Raw genomic sequence first — 16,914 nt, 5'->3', positions numbered from 1 at the left:
AGTGATGTTTCATCAATGGGAGGTAATTGCTGCAAGATGGCCTCTTGACAGCTGGGGATCTCTCTGTGAGTTTGAATGGGATACCCATCAGGGTTTAAAGAAGGTGGCATTTCTCCATCTGAAGGAAGGGAGAATGGGTTCGTGTTTCCATTTGGGAAAGAGAGATAGGAGGTAATGAAGAGCAGAGAGTTTTTTTAAAAAGGCAAGGAGGTTGGAAGAGAGAAAGCTTCTAGCTAGAGTTAGCTAGTACTGGCGGTGTACTGATCACATTGCTCTCTGAGGCTCTACCACATGGGTAGGCAAACTAAGGCATGGGAGCTGGATCCAGCCCAATCGCCTTCTAAATCTGGCCTGCGGACGGTCCGGGAATCAGCATGTTTTTACATGAGTAGAATGTGTTATTTAAAATGCATCTCTGGGTTATTTGTGGGGCATAGGAATTTGTTCATTCCCCCCAAAAAAATATGGTCCGGCCCCCCACAAGTTCTGAGGGGCAGTGGACCAGCTCCCTGCTGAAAAAGTTTGCCAACTCCTGCTCTACCATGTAAGCATGCCTATTGATCAATGGCTGAACAGATGCTTTGCTTGCAGAAGGTCTCAGATTCAATTTCTGGAATCTCCAGTTAAAGCAGATAATGCAGACCACTGTATTAGGCTGTAACATCATTCATTCCTTATTTACACATAAAAATTCTATCCCACCTATTTCTCCAAAGCAAAGTGACTATATCTCCAGCCAGTAGCAAAAGCAGAATGAAGAAAAGATAATGCCCAACTCACAGATATAACTTCAAATTAGTAAGCTAACAATGCCCAACGTGTTCAACAAATTACATCAGCACAAAGATAACACAGAATGAGGTCTTCTTCAACCATCTGGGGCCTGATGGATCTCGAGTAGCAAGGCATTCCAGAAGGTCGATGCCACAACAGAAAACATCCTGCCCCAAGTTGACACCAGCTTTGCCCCCTGAGGCCCAAGCAATCAGAGAAGGGTCCCAGGTGATGAATGAACCATATTGGGGAGACCATAAGTGGTGGTGAAATGCTCCTGTGTACAGTGGTACCTCGGGTTAAGTACTTAATTCATTCCGGAGGTCCATTCTTAACCTGAAACTGTTCTTAACCTGAGGTACCACTTTAGCTAATGGGGCCTCGTGCTACTGTTGCGCCGCTGGAGCACAATTTCTGTTCTCATCCTGAAGCAAAGTTCTTAACCCGAGGTACTATTTCTGGGTAGCAGAGTCTGTAACCTGAAGCGTATGTAACCCGAGGTACCACTGTACGTATAGGTGCCTGTGCACATATAGGTGTCTTTTTCCTTTCTTGTGCAAAGGAAACAGCCATGCTGTCCACTGGGAGCTCTCACCTCTTGGGGAAATGGAGAATATGTAACAGATTCTGCAGCTTCTAACCTGCAATTAATCAATCTGTTCAAAGCCATTGCCCAGAATAATGTTCTGCTGGAAAAACAGGAAGGCAAATGTTGTCCCCAAGCCTTGCTAAACGAAGAGCAACACCTTCAGCTTTTCTTTGGCTGCTGTTCCAAGTAGTGACAGTAAGCCTCCTACTACCATAGGAAGCTGCCTTGTACTTGGTCAGGCCAAATCATGGGTCTATCTGGCTCAGCTCTGTCTACACGGACTGGCAGCAGCTTTCCAGGAGTTCAGGCAGGGGTCCCTTGCAGCCCTAACCTGGAGATGCCCAGGATTGTACCAGGGACCTTCTGTTTGCAAAGCAGGTCTTCCACTGAGCTACGACCTTCTTTGTTAAATTGCCCTGTCTGGGGATGAAGCCAATGGAAGCAATTTTCTCAGGCTCTGTTCAGTCGCTGACACTCGCAGCCTCTTTAACATTCTCCACCTACCCAACTGACTTACCCAACGCGAGCCGATTCTGCTGCCTAAGGGTCAGTTGTAGCTGACAAGTCTGCTTCAGGCGAGCCAGAGAGCTCCATGCCAGCTCCACCTGGCACCCCTCCTGTTTTCTCTTTCCAAATCTTTTTGACGGCCCATCAGGTCCCCCACTGCTGGCTGCTGACTGGCTGTCAATGTTTCCCTCAAGTTCTCTGAATTCACCAGTGGCCACCTTCCTTCTGCTCAGAGGCGGCGTTCAAGGATTTCCGCTCTGAGGCTTGGCGGGGATGTGTCAAAGCAGCCCAGAATCCTTAAAGCCTTTATGCAGCCTCTGAGCAGAAAAAGGCAGCCCGGGGTGTTTGAAAGAAAGAGACAGAAACGCTGGTGCGGGGAGGGCGGGAGCGGAGAAAGGAAGAAGCAGGGAGGGTGGGAGAGCAAGAGTTTGGGCAGCTGCCTCTCCTTGGGAACTTGGAGGCTTTGAGGCAGCTTGCAAGGATGGGAAGAAAGGGGTGGGGGTGCATTACAACTGGCCTCTCCCTGCACATTAGATTTTGGCACTTTAGATCCATGGCTTTCAAAGAAGGAGGCAGGACTCTGAAAGTTACTGCAGTCAGTGCCAGAAGAGGCAGAGTCTCCTCCCGATCTCTCTGACCCTTCACTTTCAAGCAGGAAAAGCATGTTTGGCACAGTCACTACACGTCTGGGAGCTATAGCTCTATGCTGCAAAAGAGGGGGGGGGGTTTCGTCACCATCATCAACACCATTATTTTGTCATCTTCACTATTTACGAAACTTGCTAGTCACTAGCTGTGACTCACAACCCCTTTAAAAACATAAGCACAACTAAAAAGATATTACTCTGCGAACCACCCTTATTCTGTGAACCGCCCTGAGATCTTTTTGATTGAGGGCAGGATATAAATTATAATAAAAGAATCATACTATATAAACCTATTTATGCAAAAACACATGCGATTCATATGAAAATACACAAAGCAACCCTGCTTCCCTCAAGCAACAACATCATAAAGGTTTGGCAGCACATTTATAGCAAACAACACCATCATAGTCGATCAAAAGCCTGGAGGAAAGGTACGTTTTCACCTGGCACAGAAAATGTGTCAGGGAAGGTGCCTGGCAGAACTCACTGGGGAGAACATCCCATAAATCTGAAGCTGCAACTGAAAAGGCCTTTGAATCTGTCATCAGCCTCTGAAGCTCTCCCAAAGGAGGGACTCGGAGAAAGACTTTGGGACCCCTGACCATTAGGTCCAGTCGCGGATGACTCTAGGGTTGCGGCGCTCATCTCGCTTTACTGGCTGAGGAAGCCAGCGTACAGCTTCCAGGTCATGTTGCCAGCATGACTAAGACGCTTCTGGCGAACCAGAGCAGCACATGGAAACGCCGTTTACCTTCCTGCCAAAGCGGTACCCATTTATCTACTTGCACTTTGACGTGCTTTCGAACTGCTAGGTTGGCAGGAGCAGGGACTGAAAACGGGAGCTCACCCCATCGCGGGGATTCGAACCGCCAACCTTCTGATCAGGAAGCCCTAGGCTCTGTGGTTTAACCCACAGTGCCACCTGCGTCCCAGAAAGACTTTAGATTGAGATCTAATGGTCCATGCGTATGGTGGAGATGCAGCACAGGGGAGGATGTGTTTAACCCACCCCCTACCAGCATCACATCCATATCTTCCTCACCTACATTAGAACTGGGGTTCTGGATACACATTTGTCATATCAAAAGCGGAAAGTGGCTGGGAGGCAAGTTGCAGGAGGGAAAGCAGTGCATGGGAGAAAGGGTTAAGAGTGTTGGGATTCGCAGGATACTGGATAAGTCTGCAGGCTTCAACAGGATGATGCAATACTCTGCTGGGTCAGAGTGACTCAGCAGGAGTGTGATTAGTGTAATTGGCTATCACCTGTTTTAAAAAGGAAAGCCTGTTTAACAGTGGTGTGGTGGTTGTGCTGTAGTGTGGTGGTGCTGTGGTGGAGAGTATTCGTTTGTAAGTACTCTGTATGGACTGTTTCTTTTGTATATAGCCTGTGTATAGCTCACATTAAAAAGGACTGCACTGAAAAACCTGGAACTCTTAATGCTTTGCTGAAAACGCCGCGTGGAATACGCGACAGGGTTATGGGCCCAGCACGCTTCCGCTGCGCAAGAGTACAGGTGGCAGTTATCTAGCCGTGGGTGCTGGAGGTGAGCTGCAGGGATGGAGCAGTCCAGAACTGGCATGTTGCTGGAGAAGCTGACGGCCACGAACTACAGCATCTGGTCGGTCCGCATGCAACACTTCCTCAAGCGTGAGGGCCTGTGGAAGGTGGTGGAAGATCCACCGCAGCCCTCTGAGGAGGATGAAAAGGATGAGAAAGCTTTGGCTACAATCATCCTTGGAGTGGACGACAGCCAGCTAGTCTACGTAGCTGATAAGGTGACGGCAAGTGAGGCGTGGAATGCGCTCAAGGCTGTCCATGTGCGAGAGACAGCTGGCTCACTGATAACACTGACCAGGAGACTGTACCGGTGTCGGAAGAAACCGGGGGACTCCCTGGTAAACCACCTAAAATTCCTAACAGGCTGTTTCCAGGAGCTAGCCTTAAGAGGGAGGCCTGTGGGGGAAGAGGACAAAGTCTTTATAGTCCTGAGTTCCCTTGATGACAGCTATGATATGCTGGTCAACTCCCTCGAGTCGGTAGAGACTGATAAGCTGACTCTGGAATACGTTACCGGACGGTTGTATGCAGAGGAGGACAGGCGTGCAGAGCGAAAGATGACCTCAGCCCAGCTGTTGGAGCATCCCAGAGGGAACAACAGCCGGGAAGAGCAGAGGTGTCGGGAGCCGGAGAAACAGCCAGGAGGAGCTGCTGCAGACCAGCCGGTGGTCAACAAAGTAAAAAGGTGTTTTTGCTGCAAGTCCAGTGGACATCTGCTGCGGGACTGCCCAAGAAAACAACAAAAACAGCAGAAGCACAGGAGGCAGCAGAGAGAGTCTACCGCTTGGGTGTCTGCAGATGGTCAAGAAAATGAAGAGCTGTGGGTTCTGGACAGTGGAGCTTCTCAAACCTTTTGTAAAAGAAAAGGACTGCTAACTGATGCTAGGGCTTCAAACAAAAAACATGTAAGTCTTGCTACGGGCCAGAAAGCTAATGTGGTTTGTGAGGGGGAGGTTGTGTTCCCACAGCTGAGACACACATTCAGGAATGTGTTGTGTGTGCCTAGTTTGCAAAACAATCTCCTGAGCATTCCTGACTTGGCAAAAGCAGGCTTTGAAGTAAACTTTGTGGGAGATCAGTGCCAGATAAAGCAAAATGGGGCAGTGTTGGCAAATGCTAACCTTAGAACTAATATGTATGTGCTGCAGTGTGAGTCTAATGTTGCGAATGTGCAAAATGTCCCAACCCATGATATGTGTATTCATCTCCTGCACAGGCGTCTGGCTCATGCTAGCTATAAGGTGCTAAACAAAACATTGGAGTTGTGTGGGGGGATGAAAAACATAAAAAGTTGTGATAATTACTTAGACTGCAATATCTGCAAGGAGGTTAAAAGCAGGGCTTGCCCAGTAGCAAGAGCAAGCCAGAGAGAAACCAAAAAACCACTGGAGTTGATTCATGCTGATGTAACTGGTCCTTTTCCACCAAGTGTCTCCCACAACAAGTACTGTTTGATCCTAGTGGATGACTATTCTAGATTTGGCTGGGTCTATCCATTAAAGCAAAAGTCTGATGTTGCCCAAACTTTGAAGTTTTGGGTAAGAAGGGTAGAAAGGCAACTTGGCGAAAAGGTGTGCTCTATTCAGACAGACAGGGGAGGAGAGTTTATGGCAAGCTCCCTAAGAAACTGGTTGCGTTCCCAAGGGATTAAACATAGGCTTACCAATGTGGCGACGCCTCAGGAGAATGGAGTAGCAGAGCGTAGGGGAGGTGTCTTGCAGACACAAATGAAAGCATTGTTAGCAGATGCAAATCTTCCAATTAAGTACTGGGCTGAGAGTATTAAGACTGCGAACTATATTGGGAATCGCTTGTGGTCAAGGGTACTAGATGACATACCCTATAAAATTCTCTATAACAAAAGTCCCAGTTTGCAACATTTGAGAATCTTTGGGACAAAGGCGTGGGTTGACATACCTGTAAAAAACCGAAGAAAAGGTGGGAAAAGGGCACAGCAGTTGCTATTTCTTGGGTATGAAAGTGGTACGAAAGCCTACAGGTTTGAAGATGATAAAAATCTTTTGAGTTATAGTCGATCAGCCAGCTTTAATGAGCAAAGAAATTGGCCCAAGATACATGCAAACCTGCTGCCAGAAAAAGTTTTACTGCCGAGCATACCTGATAAGGCAGTTGAAACAAAGCTGAGAATTGGCAGCTCTCCCAGAGAAACTGAAAGGGAGGAGGTAAAGGTTGAGCATTTTTCTCCAGCTGCTAGCATAAAGCAGGGGAGAGAAGAAAGTGCAACAGGGACAGGAGGAGGTAGATCTACAGAGTCAATCCACCCCAAAAGCAGTCCTGAAGGTAGCCCAGGGGGTGAGATTGATGAACCAAGGAGGTCTGCAAGAAGTAATAAAGGTCAACCTCCAGACCGTTATGGGTTCCCAGCCACCATAAACCAGGTTTGTGTAACTGAGCCAGAAAACTTTGAAGAAGTGCAAGAGTTACCTACTCTAGAGAAAGAGGCGTGGTTAAAGGCAATGCAGGCAGAGTATAACTCTCTGCTAAACAACAATGTCTTTGTACCTACAGAATTGCCTGAAGGTAAAAAGCCCATAAGCTGTAAGTGGGTTTTTAAAGTGAAAAAACTGGCTGATGGTAGTTGTCAGAGGAAAGCCAGGTTGGTTGCAAGGGGCTTTACACAAAGGAAAATGATACATTATGATGAAGTGTTTGCCCCAACAGCAAAGGCTGAAACAGTAAAATCAGTTTTAGCAATGGCAAGTCTGAGAGGGTTAAAAGTTAATCATTTTGATGTTGCCTCAGCATATTTAAATGCTCCTATCGACGCTGAGGTGTATTTACAGCAAATACCAGGTTATGAGCTGGAAAAAGACAGCATGGTGTTAAAACTGCAAAGGGCACTATACGGTTTACACCAAAGTGCACGTCTATGGCATGAATGCATAGACACAACTTTGAAAAAGATGGGATTCAAACAAAGCCTGGCTGATTCCTGTTTATATTCAGCAATGGTGCAAGGAAGTGTTTGTTATTTACTTTTGTACGTTGATGATATCTGTCTAATAACAACTGCACAAAAGCAAGTGTCTTGGTTTATAAACAGCCTAGGTAACAAATACAAACTGAAGTATTTGGGAGAGATTCAGAATTACTTAGGAGTAGAGGTTCAGAGAAATGAAGAGGGCATCTACTCTCTGAGTCAGAAGGAAAAAATCGAAAAGTTACTGAAGACATATGGAATGGAGAGGGCAAATGAGGTTGACACTCCCATAACTACCCAGTACAAAAATGAACCAGAAGGGCAAAAATGTGAGAATGCAACAGCGTTTCATTCTCTGTTGGGTTCTCTGTTATATTTAAGTTGTTGGACAAGACCCGACATAACATTGGCAGTGCATATGTTAAGCCAAAGAAGTGCAGACCCGGCTCTGAGAGATTGGGTAGCACTTAAAAGGATCCTAAGGTATCTGAAAGGCACAAAAGATTACAAACTGGTGCTGGATACAGGATATGATCAGCAAGTGTATGCATACGCTGATGCCAGCTGGGGGGACAGAGAAAATGGAAAGTCTACCACTGGCTATGCCATATATATTGGAAATGCCCTGGTTCAGTGGAAATCCCAGAAACAAACATTTGTTGCCACAAGTACCTGTGAAGCAGAGTACTCAGCCATAAGTGAATGTGTATCACAAATAGAATGGTTTGCTTGCCTAACAAAAGAGCTTGGAATACCTTCAGAAATGCCAATCACTGTGCTAAGTGACAACATGGCTGCACAACAGCTTGCTAACCAACAGAACTTTAAAAGCAAGAGTAAACATATTGCGATAAGATACGGAAATGTGAAAAATGCTTTGGAAAGAAATGTGTTAAAGGTACAGCACTGTAACACAAAATGTAATGTGGCAGATTTGTATACAAAATGTTTGGATGCTCCTAAATTTCAAGACTTAAGAGAATTATTGGGTCTCAAGCCTTTGACTTAAGGAGGAGTGTTGGGATTCGCAGGATACTGGATAAGTCTGCAGGCTTCAACAGGATGATGCAATACTCTGCTGGGTCAGAGTGACTCAGCAGGAGTGTGATTAGTGTAATTGGCTATCACCTGTTTTAAAAAGGAAAGCCTGTTTAACAGTGGTGTGGTGGTTGTGCTGTAGTGTGGTGGTGCTGTGGTGGAGAGTATTCGTTTGTAAGTACTCTGTATGGACTGTTTCTTTTGTATATAGCCTGTGTATAGCTCACATTAAAAAGGACTGCACTGAAAAACCTGGAACTCTTAATGCTTTGCTGAAAACGCCGCGTGGAATACGCGACAAAGAGACCCTCTCCCACCCACTGATTCTCCTCTGCAAATGTCCCCTCTGCTTCAACTCAGAGGCACATCAGGGGTTCCCAGATGCATTCTAGCAGCTGAATATTTTGTTCAGATAAATTACCCTAAATTAAATAAACTTAAGTTAGGGTAAGAGGTGCCTGGGCTTGTTGGAGCTGCTACTTGGGTACCAAGGCACGCGTTGGAGGTGTTGCACTGGGATGGAGGCAAAGGCCCCCACCCAAGTGTTGAGAAGCCATCATGCATGCTCATTCTGCTTCTCATTGAACTCTTACCTCTCTGTCAAGCCCAGCAGCCACCGTGACGATGTCTCCAGTCTCGCTGTTAATGGTGAACATGTTCTGTGATGGGCTCTGTGGGGTTTGCGTCACGATCCGGTACCTCACCATCCCGTTGGCTGTAGTGACGTCGTCTGCATCGTTGGCCGTCACTGTCATCACGTAGGTTCCTTCACACAAGGTGGAAATGACAACAGAATCAATCATCATCTGAAATGGAGTATGCCTGTGTGTGTTGATGAAAGGGTTTAACTGGAAGATTCCGTAGAAGCTAAAGAAGATCAGGAAGAGCTCTCTAAACATCTTGATTGGTTGATTAATTGATGTTAACTTTTGGTTAACTGTTGTTGTTCTCTGCTAGCCAACACACGAATGTTTAACCTTAAATCACATGGGAGGATATTGAATTGCAAATTGCCATCTTGGTCTTTGAAGTACAATATACATCAGGAGGCTTAGTTTGGTCAGAATCAAGTATACACTTCTGGAGTTAACACTAAATACCGTATTTTTTGCTCTATAAGACTCACTTTTTCCCACCTAAAAAGTAAGGGGAAATGTGTGTGTGTCTTATGGAGCGAATGCAGGCTGCATAGCTATCCCAGAAGCCAGAACAGCAAGAGGGATTGCTGCTTTCGCTGCGCAGCAATTCCTCTTGCTGTTCTGGCTTCTGGGATTCAGAATATTTTTTTTCTTGTTTTCCTCCTCCAAAAACTAGGTGCGTCTTATGGTCTGGTGCGTCTTATAGAGCGAAAAATGCGGTGCATTACTTCTGGTAAATGAGGCACTGTAGCTGCTAGAGGGCTATAAAATTTGGGTCCTGGGCTTTACCAAAAAAGACAAGAGGACACACAGAGAAAACTCTGCCATTGTTATTGCTCATGAAAGTAATCCCCTTCCAGGGAGCCATGAAAAAGCAAACAAATTCCTCCCTCTTGAAAACACTGACATAAGAAGAGACCTGCTGGATCAGGCCAATGGTCCACCTAGCCCAGCATCCTGTTCTCACAGTGGCCAACAAGATGCCTGTTGGAAACCTGCAAGCAGGATTTGAGAAGAAGAGCACTCTCCCCGCAGGAGAGTGAACACCAGCAACTGGTATCCAGAAGCATTGCTGCGTCCAACAAAATGCTGCCCCACTTCCACAGGGGTTGTGAAAGCGGGGCGGCGTTTTTGGCAGCGCTTGGAAACGTGGCTCAATAGCGGAGCGTCCATTTAACCTTTCGCAACCACCACCACAACAAAAAAGATGGTATTCACACAAGAATATCAATGGAGATGGCAGGCAGAGCTGCTGCGTTGACCTGGAGCACTTTCCTGAGCACACAAAAAAATGTACTTAACTTATCTCCCAGAAATTTACAGAGGCAGCAAGGTTGCAGGCTGAAAGCAGCTGAAATCATCAAACATCCCTGGGCTGAATCACGTAGGGAATGCTATCGTACTGGAGTGCACTGAAAGGAACAAGCCACAAAGAAGCTGGAGCTGAAAGCTTCAGGGTTTGAGTTGGCAGAACCTTCCAAGATAGTCTGTTGCCTGGAAGGACCCCCCCCCCCCCAGCTCATATGCTATAGTTCAGGGGTGGCCAACTCCCAAGAGACTGTGATCTACTCACAGAGTTAAAGACTGGCAGTGATCTAACCCCTTTTGGGGAGTTCAAAGTTGTTGAGCTTTATAAGGGAAAGCCCTGGTTTTTTGGGTTGAGATCAAAGTTTCTTTTAGGAGACCCGAACTTGTTGAGCTTCTTTCGGGGGAGCCAGTGATCTTCCAGTGATCTACCACAGACGTCCAGTGATCTGCCGGTAAATCACAATTTACCTGTTGGGCGTGCCTGCTATAGTTGATAAGGGACACAATACACTGAGCAGTTATTTTGCACAATCCTCACTGAAACGAACACGCACGGGCACAATAGTCAATTGTGCTGCATGTATCAGGTTTGCTCACTTTGCAGCCCTTAATGGTACTCAAAATTGAAGATCAGAGGTGACCACATCTCCCCATCTCACATAGGACTGTTTATGGAGCCTTCTTTGTACTTGGGGCTCACGGGGTTAACCCAGTTGGAAAGAGAACCAAATGCAAACCAAGCGTTGGACCTTCCAATTTCTCACACAATGCCAATAAAAACAAATAGTTACATAAATAAACGACCTGCCCGCGAGACGCTGACACAAAACCCCTGCACAAACACTATGCAAAGGTCATCACCCCAACCCTCCCTCTCCCCTCTCATTTCCCCCAATGTCTATGACAATAGTGTCTCAAACCAAATGTAAACGAGCTGTGAAAAATGACTCTATGAATTGAAAGTGGGGATGCTATATGTACTTTCCCTTGTTTATTTGTTTGTTTTGTATCACAAAAAATCTTTGATAAAAACTAAATTACAATAATAATAATAATCTTGGACATCTTAGCAGGGCAGGGATTTTCACAGAGGATAAGGCCATCGATGACCTGTAGGTGTGATGGCTATGCTCTAGCATCACTTTTGGAAGCAATATGTCTCTGAATACCAGCTGCGGAGCATTGCAACATCCCATAATCACATGGTCAGCCACTTTGAGAGTAGGGTGCTGGACTAACTAGACAGAGCTCTTCTTACACTATTATGTACACCCATTTTTTGTCCTTTCCCTGAGAAATGGATGCTTTGTCTCAAGGTAAATGCTCCATAACTTTCTCCCTAAGGGAGAAACACTATTCATGTCTCTCTCTCTCTCTCTCTCTCTCTCTCTCTCTCTCTCTCTCTCACACACACACACACACACACACACACACACTCACACATGCACACACACACACACGCACACATCTCCCCCCCTACCCATTTTTTATGCTTGGACGAAAACTTATTTGTCACCCAGCTTCCTATACAAAGCACCACACACTTCCACCATGGCTTATTTAAGTAGTTAGGAACAAAGCACACCCCATTTAAGTAACATGGGCAATGATGTCTTAAGACACAGCTGCAAGGACCACTCACTAGTTCTTTATCTACTTTTGCAGTCTATTGAAACTGAGATTTCCTCAGCACTCCTACTGGTTTAATCCTCTCTTACATGCAGGAGAGGGGACCACTGTGATCATTCCATCTAGCCACCTGCCACTGCTTTCCTTGTTCCTCCCATAATTTGATATATCAGGAATAGGGATGGATGAACCTGTCCATTTCGGGTTCTCTCGGTTTCTCATTTTTCCAATCTTCAGTTCAGCTCTCCATATTAGTTTGCACTGATTAGCATTTTGTAATGTGAATTTCTCCTAATGGAAATATTTTAGCATGTGATTTTTGACCAAAGCACACATTTTGCAAGGGACGCGGGTGGTGCTGTGGTCTAAACCACTGAGCCTAGGGCTTGCTGACCGGAAGGTCAGCGGTTCGAATCCCCACAATGGGGTGAGCTCCTGTTGCTCGGTCCCTGCTCCTGCCAACCTAGCAGTTCGAAAGCACATCAAAGTGCAAGTAGATAAATAGGTACCACTCCAGCGGGAAGGTAAAGGCGTTTCCGTGCGCTACTCTGGTTTCGCAAGAAGCGGCTTAGTTATGCTGGCCACATGACCCAGAAAAACTGTCTGCAGACAAACGTTGGCTCCCTCGGCCAGTAAAGTGAGACCCCAGAGTTGTTCACGACGGGACTTAAATATCAGGGGTCCTTTACCTTTACCCATTTTGCAAATTAATTTCCCCTGTTTAGCAGTTTGGTACGTTAATTTCACCAGTATAGGTATTTTATGGTGAAATTTACCCTCTGGTATGCATCCTTGTGTACATTAGTTGGATGGAGAAGTGCACTAAAAATTCAGAGAAGCACAAATTTTGAAGGGTGAATTAAGTAGGCTTGCCTTTAAATGTGAACGGAATCAGATTCCTTCCCCATCCCTAGTGAGGGCTCCTCCTTTATTCTAGTATCTTCTTCCGCTATCCTTTGATGTATTGGGAAGGGACTTGTGCCTCTCTCTGTTTTTATTCCACCCCACACTCACTCTTTCCCCCTGCTCTGTTCACTCCTCCTTCCCACAACTCTTTCAGTGCCACTTTTAATACTTCGCCGCTTCAGGCACTACAAGCCTAGGTTTGATATTCTCATTCTGGCACCTCCTTTGGCGCCTCTCCAACCTTTGTGACGAAAGAGCAACACTTCTTTTTCCTTTTTTTATTTAAAGAAATGTTCTGCATTTGCATTAGTCTAGATTTACACCGGATGTACCGAAAGCCACTTCAAGCATGACAAAATCCCTATTTGGGGCAATGCTCCTGGCTTGCAACTCAAGAGTGGATTAGGATGTGTGGCAACTGCACACATGTGTATTTTATTGTGTCAGTGCACATGCCATTTCCGAAATCTAAGTGCTCTTCCTGAGAGCACCTTTATCGCTCAAGTGATAAATGACCTTCTTGAATTCAAGGGGGTAACGGGCAAACATTTATTTTTCTTTCTAAATGGCTTGGTCTTGATCAGTGTTCGCCTCTTGACATTTCCCACTAACATGAGAACTGCCAAAGCTCTGGTCGATGAGCTGAAAAGGTTTCCTGGTTGACTGTTGCCTCTCCTGGCACCTGTGGAAAGCCACATTTGATGGATCTAGAATTGATTCCTATTATTATTATTATTATTATTATTATTATTATTATTATTATTCCAGATCAGGAGGAATGCTTTGTCATTCCCCCGGGCTTTTATCCACACAATGACCTTGTGAAGTAGGCAGAAGACAAAATCAAGATTCAAGATTACCTTAATAGATTGGAGAACCGGGCCAAAACTAAGAAAACAGATTTAAATAGGGACAAATGTCAGGTTCTACACTTAGGCGAGAAGAACCAGTTGCACAAATATAAGATGGGGGACACCTGCCTTGTCCGAAGTACGTGTGAACAGGATCTAGGGGATTATTTAATCTTTTCTAAAATTCTGAGCCTGTGCTGGACAGCACAAGACATTGTATGAATCAGAGGTCAGCAAACTCTTTTCAGCAGGGGGCTGGTCCACTGTCGCTCAGACCTTGTGGGGGGGGCAGGACTATATTTTGGGGGGGGGAAATGAATGAATTCCTATGCCCCACAAATAACCCAGAGATGCATTTTAAATAAAAGGACACATTCTACTCATGTAAAAACTGTCAGGAAAAAGCAGCAATGCAAAAGCAAGCTGCAGGTGTCTGGAATGCAAAACACAATGTTGATGTCTGTGACTGCACTATTGGAAAAAGGAGGCAGTCTATTCAGTGTACTGAGCACCGGATGTTAGCTCAGAGTGTCATGTGACCTGTACTGGAAGTACAGGGGTGGAGTCAGTGTGGTCTTCTGCTGGAGACTGGAGTGTACAGACATGTTTCTCTGTACTGCTAGAATGACAGAAATAAAAGAGATGTAAATAGATTTCTATCTGTCTCTTTTCCCCTCCCTGAGGGTAGCAGGGAGGAGGAGGGTGTGTCCCTCTCACATTGAGTGGGATCGCCGATTTGTGACCTTGCCTGTATCCTGCTGGGGGAAGCAGACGGGAAGGTCATCAAGGATCTCTAGCCGAATGCCTGGTGTGAGGCCAGTTACCTCTGACTGCGGCTGGGAGAATCCTGACACGCTGATTTCCGTGGGCCAGATTTAGAAGGTGATTGGGCTAGATCCAGCCCCTGGGCCTTAGTTTGCCTACCCATGGTATGAATGTTTTGGATGTATCATTTTAATTTTAATTCTGCTATGAAGAAAGTTCTGCAGGTGAAAGTTTGAATAACATTTTTCTGTCTGGAAAATGATTTATTCCAAAAGGAGTCTGTTCTCGTACTTCCAGGTGCTTCAAGCTGCACAATATTAATTTATGAAATGAGGACAATATTAATTTCTGTAATAAGGACAAAGGCTAATTCTGGATGGCTGTGATAGTTTCACAACCACAGCTCCTTCCTTTGGCCAGCAGCACTGGCAAAGCAGGGCTGTGCCTGACCCACAGAATGCTTGTCATTTTTGTCATTAATGTAAGTTAATTGCCAAAAATTATGTGTCCAAAATGGAAGGAAGACCCAAGGGCATGCAGTGTGGAATTATGACCGCCTCTGAAGTTCTAAACTCTTTGAACAGCTATCACCCAAAAGCTTTATTTTTATAGCTGCGTTAGAATTGCCATTATACCAAGCTAGGTTAAAGCAAGATTGATGTTCATTAGTTAGACTTAATGCATGTTAAAACAGAGAGGTAATGGGGCATTTATCAAGAGGCCAAACCCTCGACTAAAAACCCTTTCACTTTGCTCTTTATGCCTCCAAGCAATGTACAACCTTTCCCCAACAACACTTTGTCTAGTGCTGTGATCTAAACATAAAACAGTGATAATTATTCTTTACTGAGCTGCACCTTACAGTTTATGTTTATAAATTCTTATTATTGCCAAATCATTAAAGGTTGGTTAACCTTTTCGGTCTAATTTCCGAACTACACGATAGTTAATTTAATCATTCCCCCATAGAAAAAAAAAATTCAATCATTATGGGCAGACGTGTAGTAACAGCCATATTATATTAGATCTTCATTAACCTGAGCTAATAATGTCTTTCCGTTGATGGAAAGTTTCCCTTCTGGCGATTTTTCCTCCTGAATATGTGATGTTTTGCGGAACGGATAGTGTGCTTATGAGCATTTGAGGGGAAAGGACAGAAGTTGAGTGTGGGAGAGGAGCTTCGCAAGTATGTCATGGGTTCTGAAATGAACTCCTTCAGTTCAGATATCACTGAGTCCTAAGGTCATAAGAAGAGCCTGGTGGATCAGCTCAATGGCCCATCTAGAGCAGCCTCCAGGTCTCACAGTGGCCAATCGTATCCCTGTGGGAAACCTGCAAGGAGGACCCAAACACAAGAGCCCTCTCCCCATTCATGATTTCCAGCAACTGGTCTTCAGAAACATTACTGCCTTTCACCATGGAGGTAGAGCATAGTCATCCTGGCTAGTAGTCATTGATAGCCTTATCTGCCATGATATTTTTTCTATCTATCTATCTATATCGTATTTTTCGCTCCATAAGACACACCTAGTTTTTAGAGGAGGAAAACAAGAAAAAAATATTCTGAACGAAACAGTGGATGTATGATTTTTGTGGTTCATGCTGTGGCCACAGACATGATATGTGATTTTACGGTGAGTTTGGAGGTAGCCCAATGCAAAAATCCTGAGAATCCATGTGGATCTGTGCTTTGTAACCACGTTTTTGCACCATTGCGGCCCCACGAAACAGTGGATGCGTGATTTTTTTGGTGCAGGCTGTAGCCATGGACATGCTATGTGATCTGATGGTGAATTTGGGGTGACACAGTGCAAAAAATCCTGAGGATCCATGTGCTTTTATATCCCCCTCCCAGGCAGCCTCCTTTATTGCTAGAGTCCCTCATCTCCCTCCCGATCGCTTGCTGATCTGCTGCTCAGTGGCTTTGTTTCAACACCCCCTTCCCTCTTGTTTGCCTTAGTGTCTTTTCCTTAGCTGGAGCAGTTTCTTGCTCCTCTTCTAATTTCTCTCCTCATTGCTTGTTTTAGTATTCCTGTCTCCTCTCCTTGCAAGTTTGCTGTCTTTACCTCCCCCCTTCCAGGCAGCCTTTATAGCTCCTTTAGCGCTAGCGTCCCTTATCTCCCTCCCGATCACTTGCCGATCAGCTGCTCAGTGGCTTTGTTTCAACACCCCCTTGCCTCTTTCAAAAAGAAGAAGAAGAAGAAGAAGAAGAAGAAGAAGAAGAAGAAGAAGAAGAAGAAGAAGAAAAGGAAGAAGAAGAAGAAGAAGAGGAAGAAGATGAAGAAGAATCACGTTCTGATCCAGGACCCACGCATTCGCTCCATAAGGCGCACAGACATTTCCCCTTACTTTTTAGAAGGAAAAATGTGTGTCTTATGAAGCAAAAAACACTGTGTGTTTTTTACATTTTCTGTTTTGCAATTTACAATACTTTATTCTTCCATGTATAACATGCCCCCATGTGTAAGACGCCCCCTCTTTTTGGGGACTAAAAATAGAGAAAATGGGGGGAGATTGTCCGGAGTTGTCCAGCTTTTGGGGGGGAGGGATTGCCAGAATTGTTGAGTTTTTTTGGGGGGGGTTGCCCAGATTTGTTGAGCTTTTTTGAGGGGGAGAGGGGTTGCCGAAAATTGCTCACCTGCAGGACCGCAGCAGCCACTCATACACACATCGGCGAAGCAACCAATCATCTGCACGCTCTCCAAAGACAAGCGCCAATCGCCTGCCCAATTGCTGCAGCAGCCAATAGCTAGCGGACTTTCC

General features: G+C 45.4%; 1 protein-coding gene across 8 annotated transcripts in view; it reads right to left on the bottom strand.

Annotated features, from left to right (window-relative positions):
- The window catches only part of CDH4 (cadherin 4), an 831,041-nt gene that overhangs the window by 142,625 nt on the left and 671,502 nt on the right, over window positions 1–16,914 (bottom strand). For all 8 annotated transcript variants that reach the window (XM_028735371.2, XM_077929337.1, XM_077929338.1 and 5 more), the window contains one exon: window positions 8,648–8,820. In XM_028735371.2, the coding sequence (XP_028591204.2) occupies window positions 8,648–8,820 (173 nt within the window). The remainder of the gene's footprint in view (window positions 1–8,647; window positions 8,821–16,914) is intronic.

This window comes from Podarcis muralis, chromosome 5 (genome assembly GCF_964188315.1).
Source record: "Podarcis muralis chromosome 5, rPodMur119.hap1.1, whole genome shotgun sequence".
In the NCBI taxonomy this organism is placed as follows: Eukaryota; Metazoa; Chordata; class Lepidosauria; order Squamata; family Lacertidae; genus Podarcis; species Podarcis muralis.
Note: the sequence above shows the minus strand (reverse complement) of the source record. Positions and strands in the feature narration are given on the sequence as shown.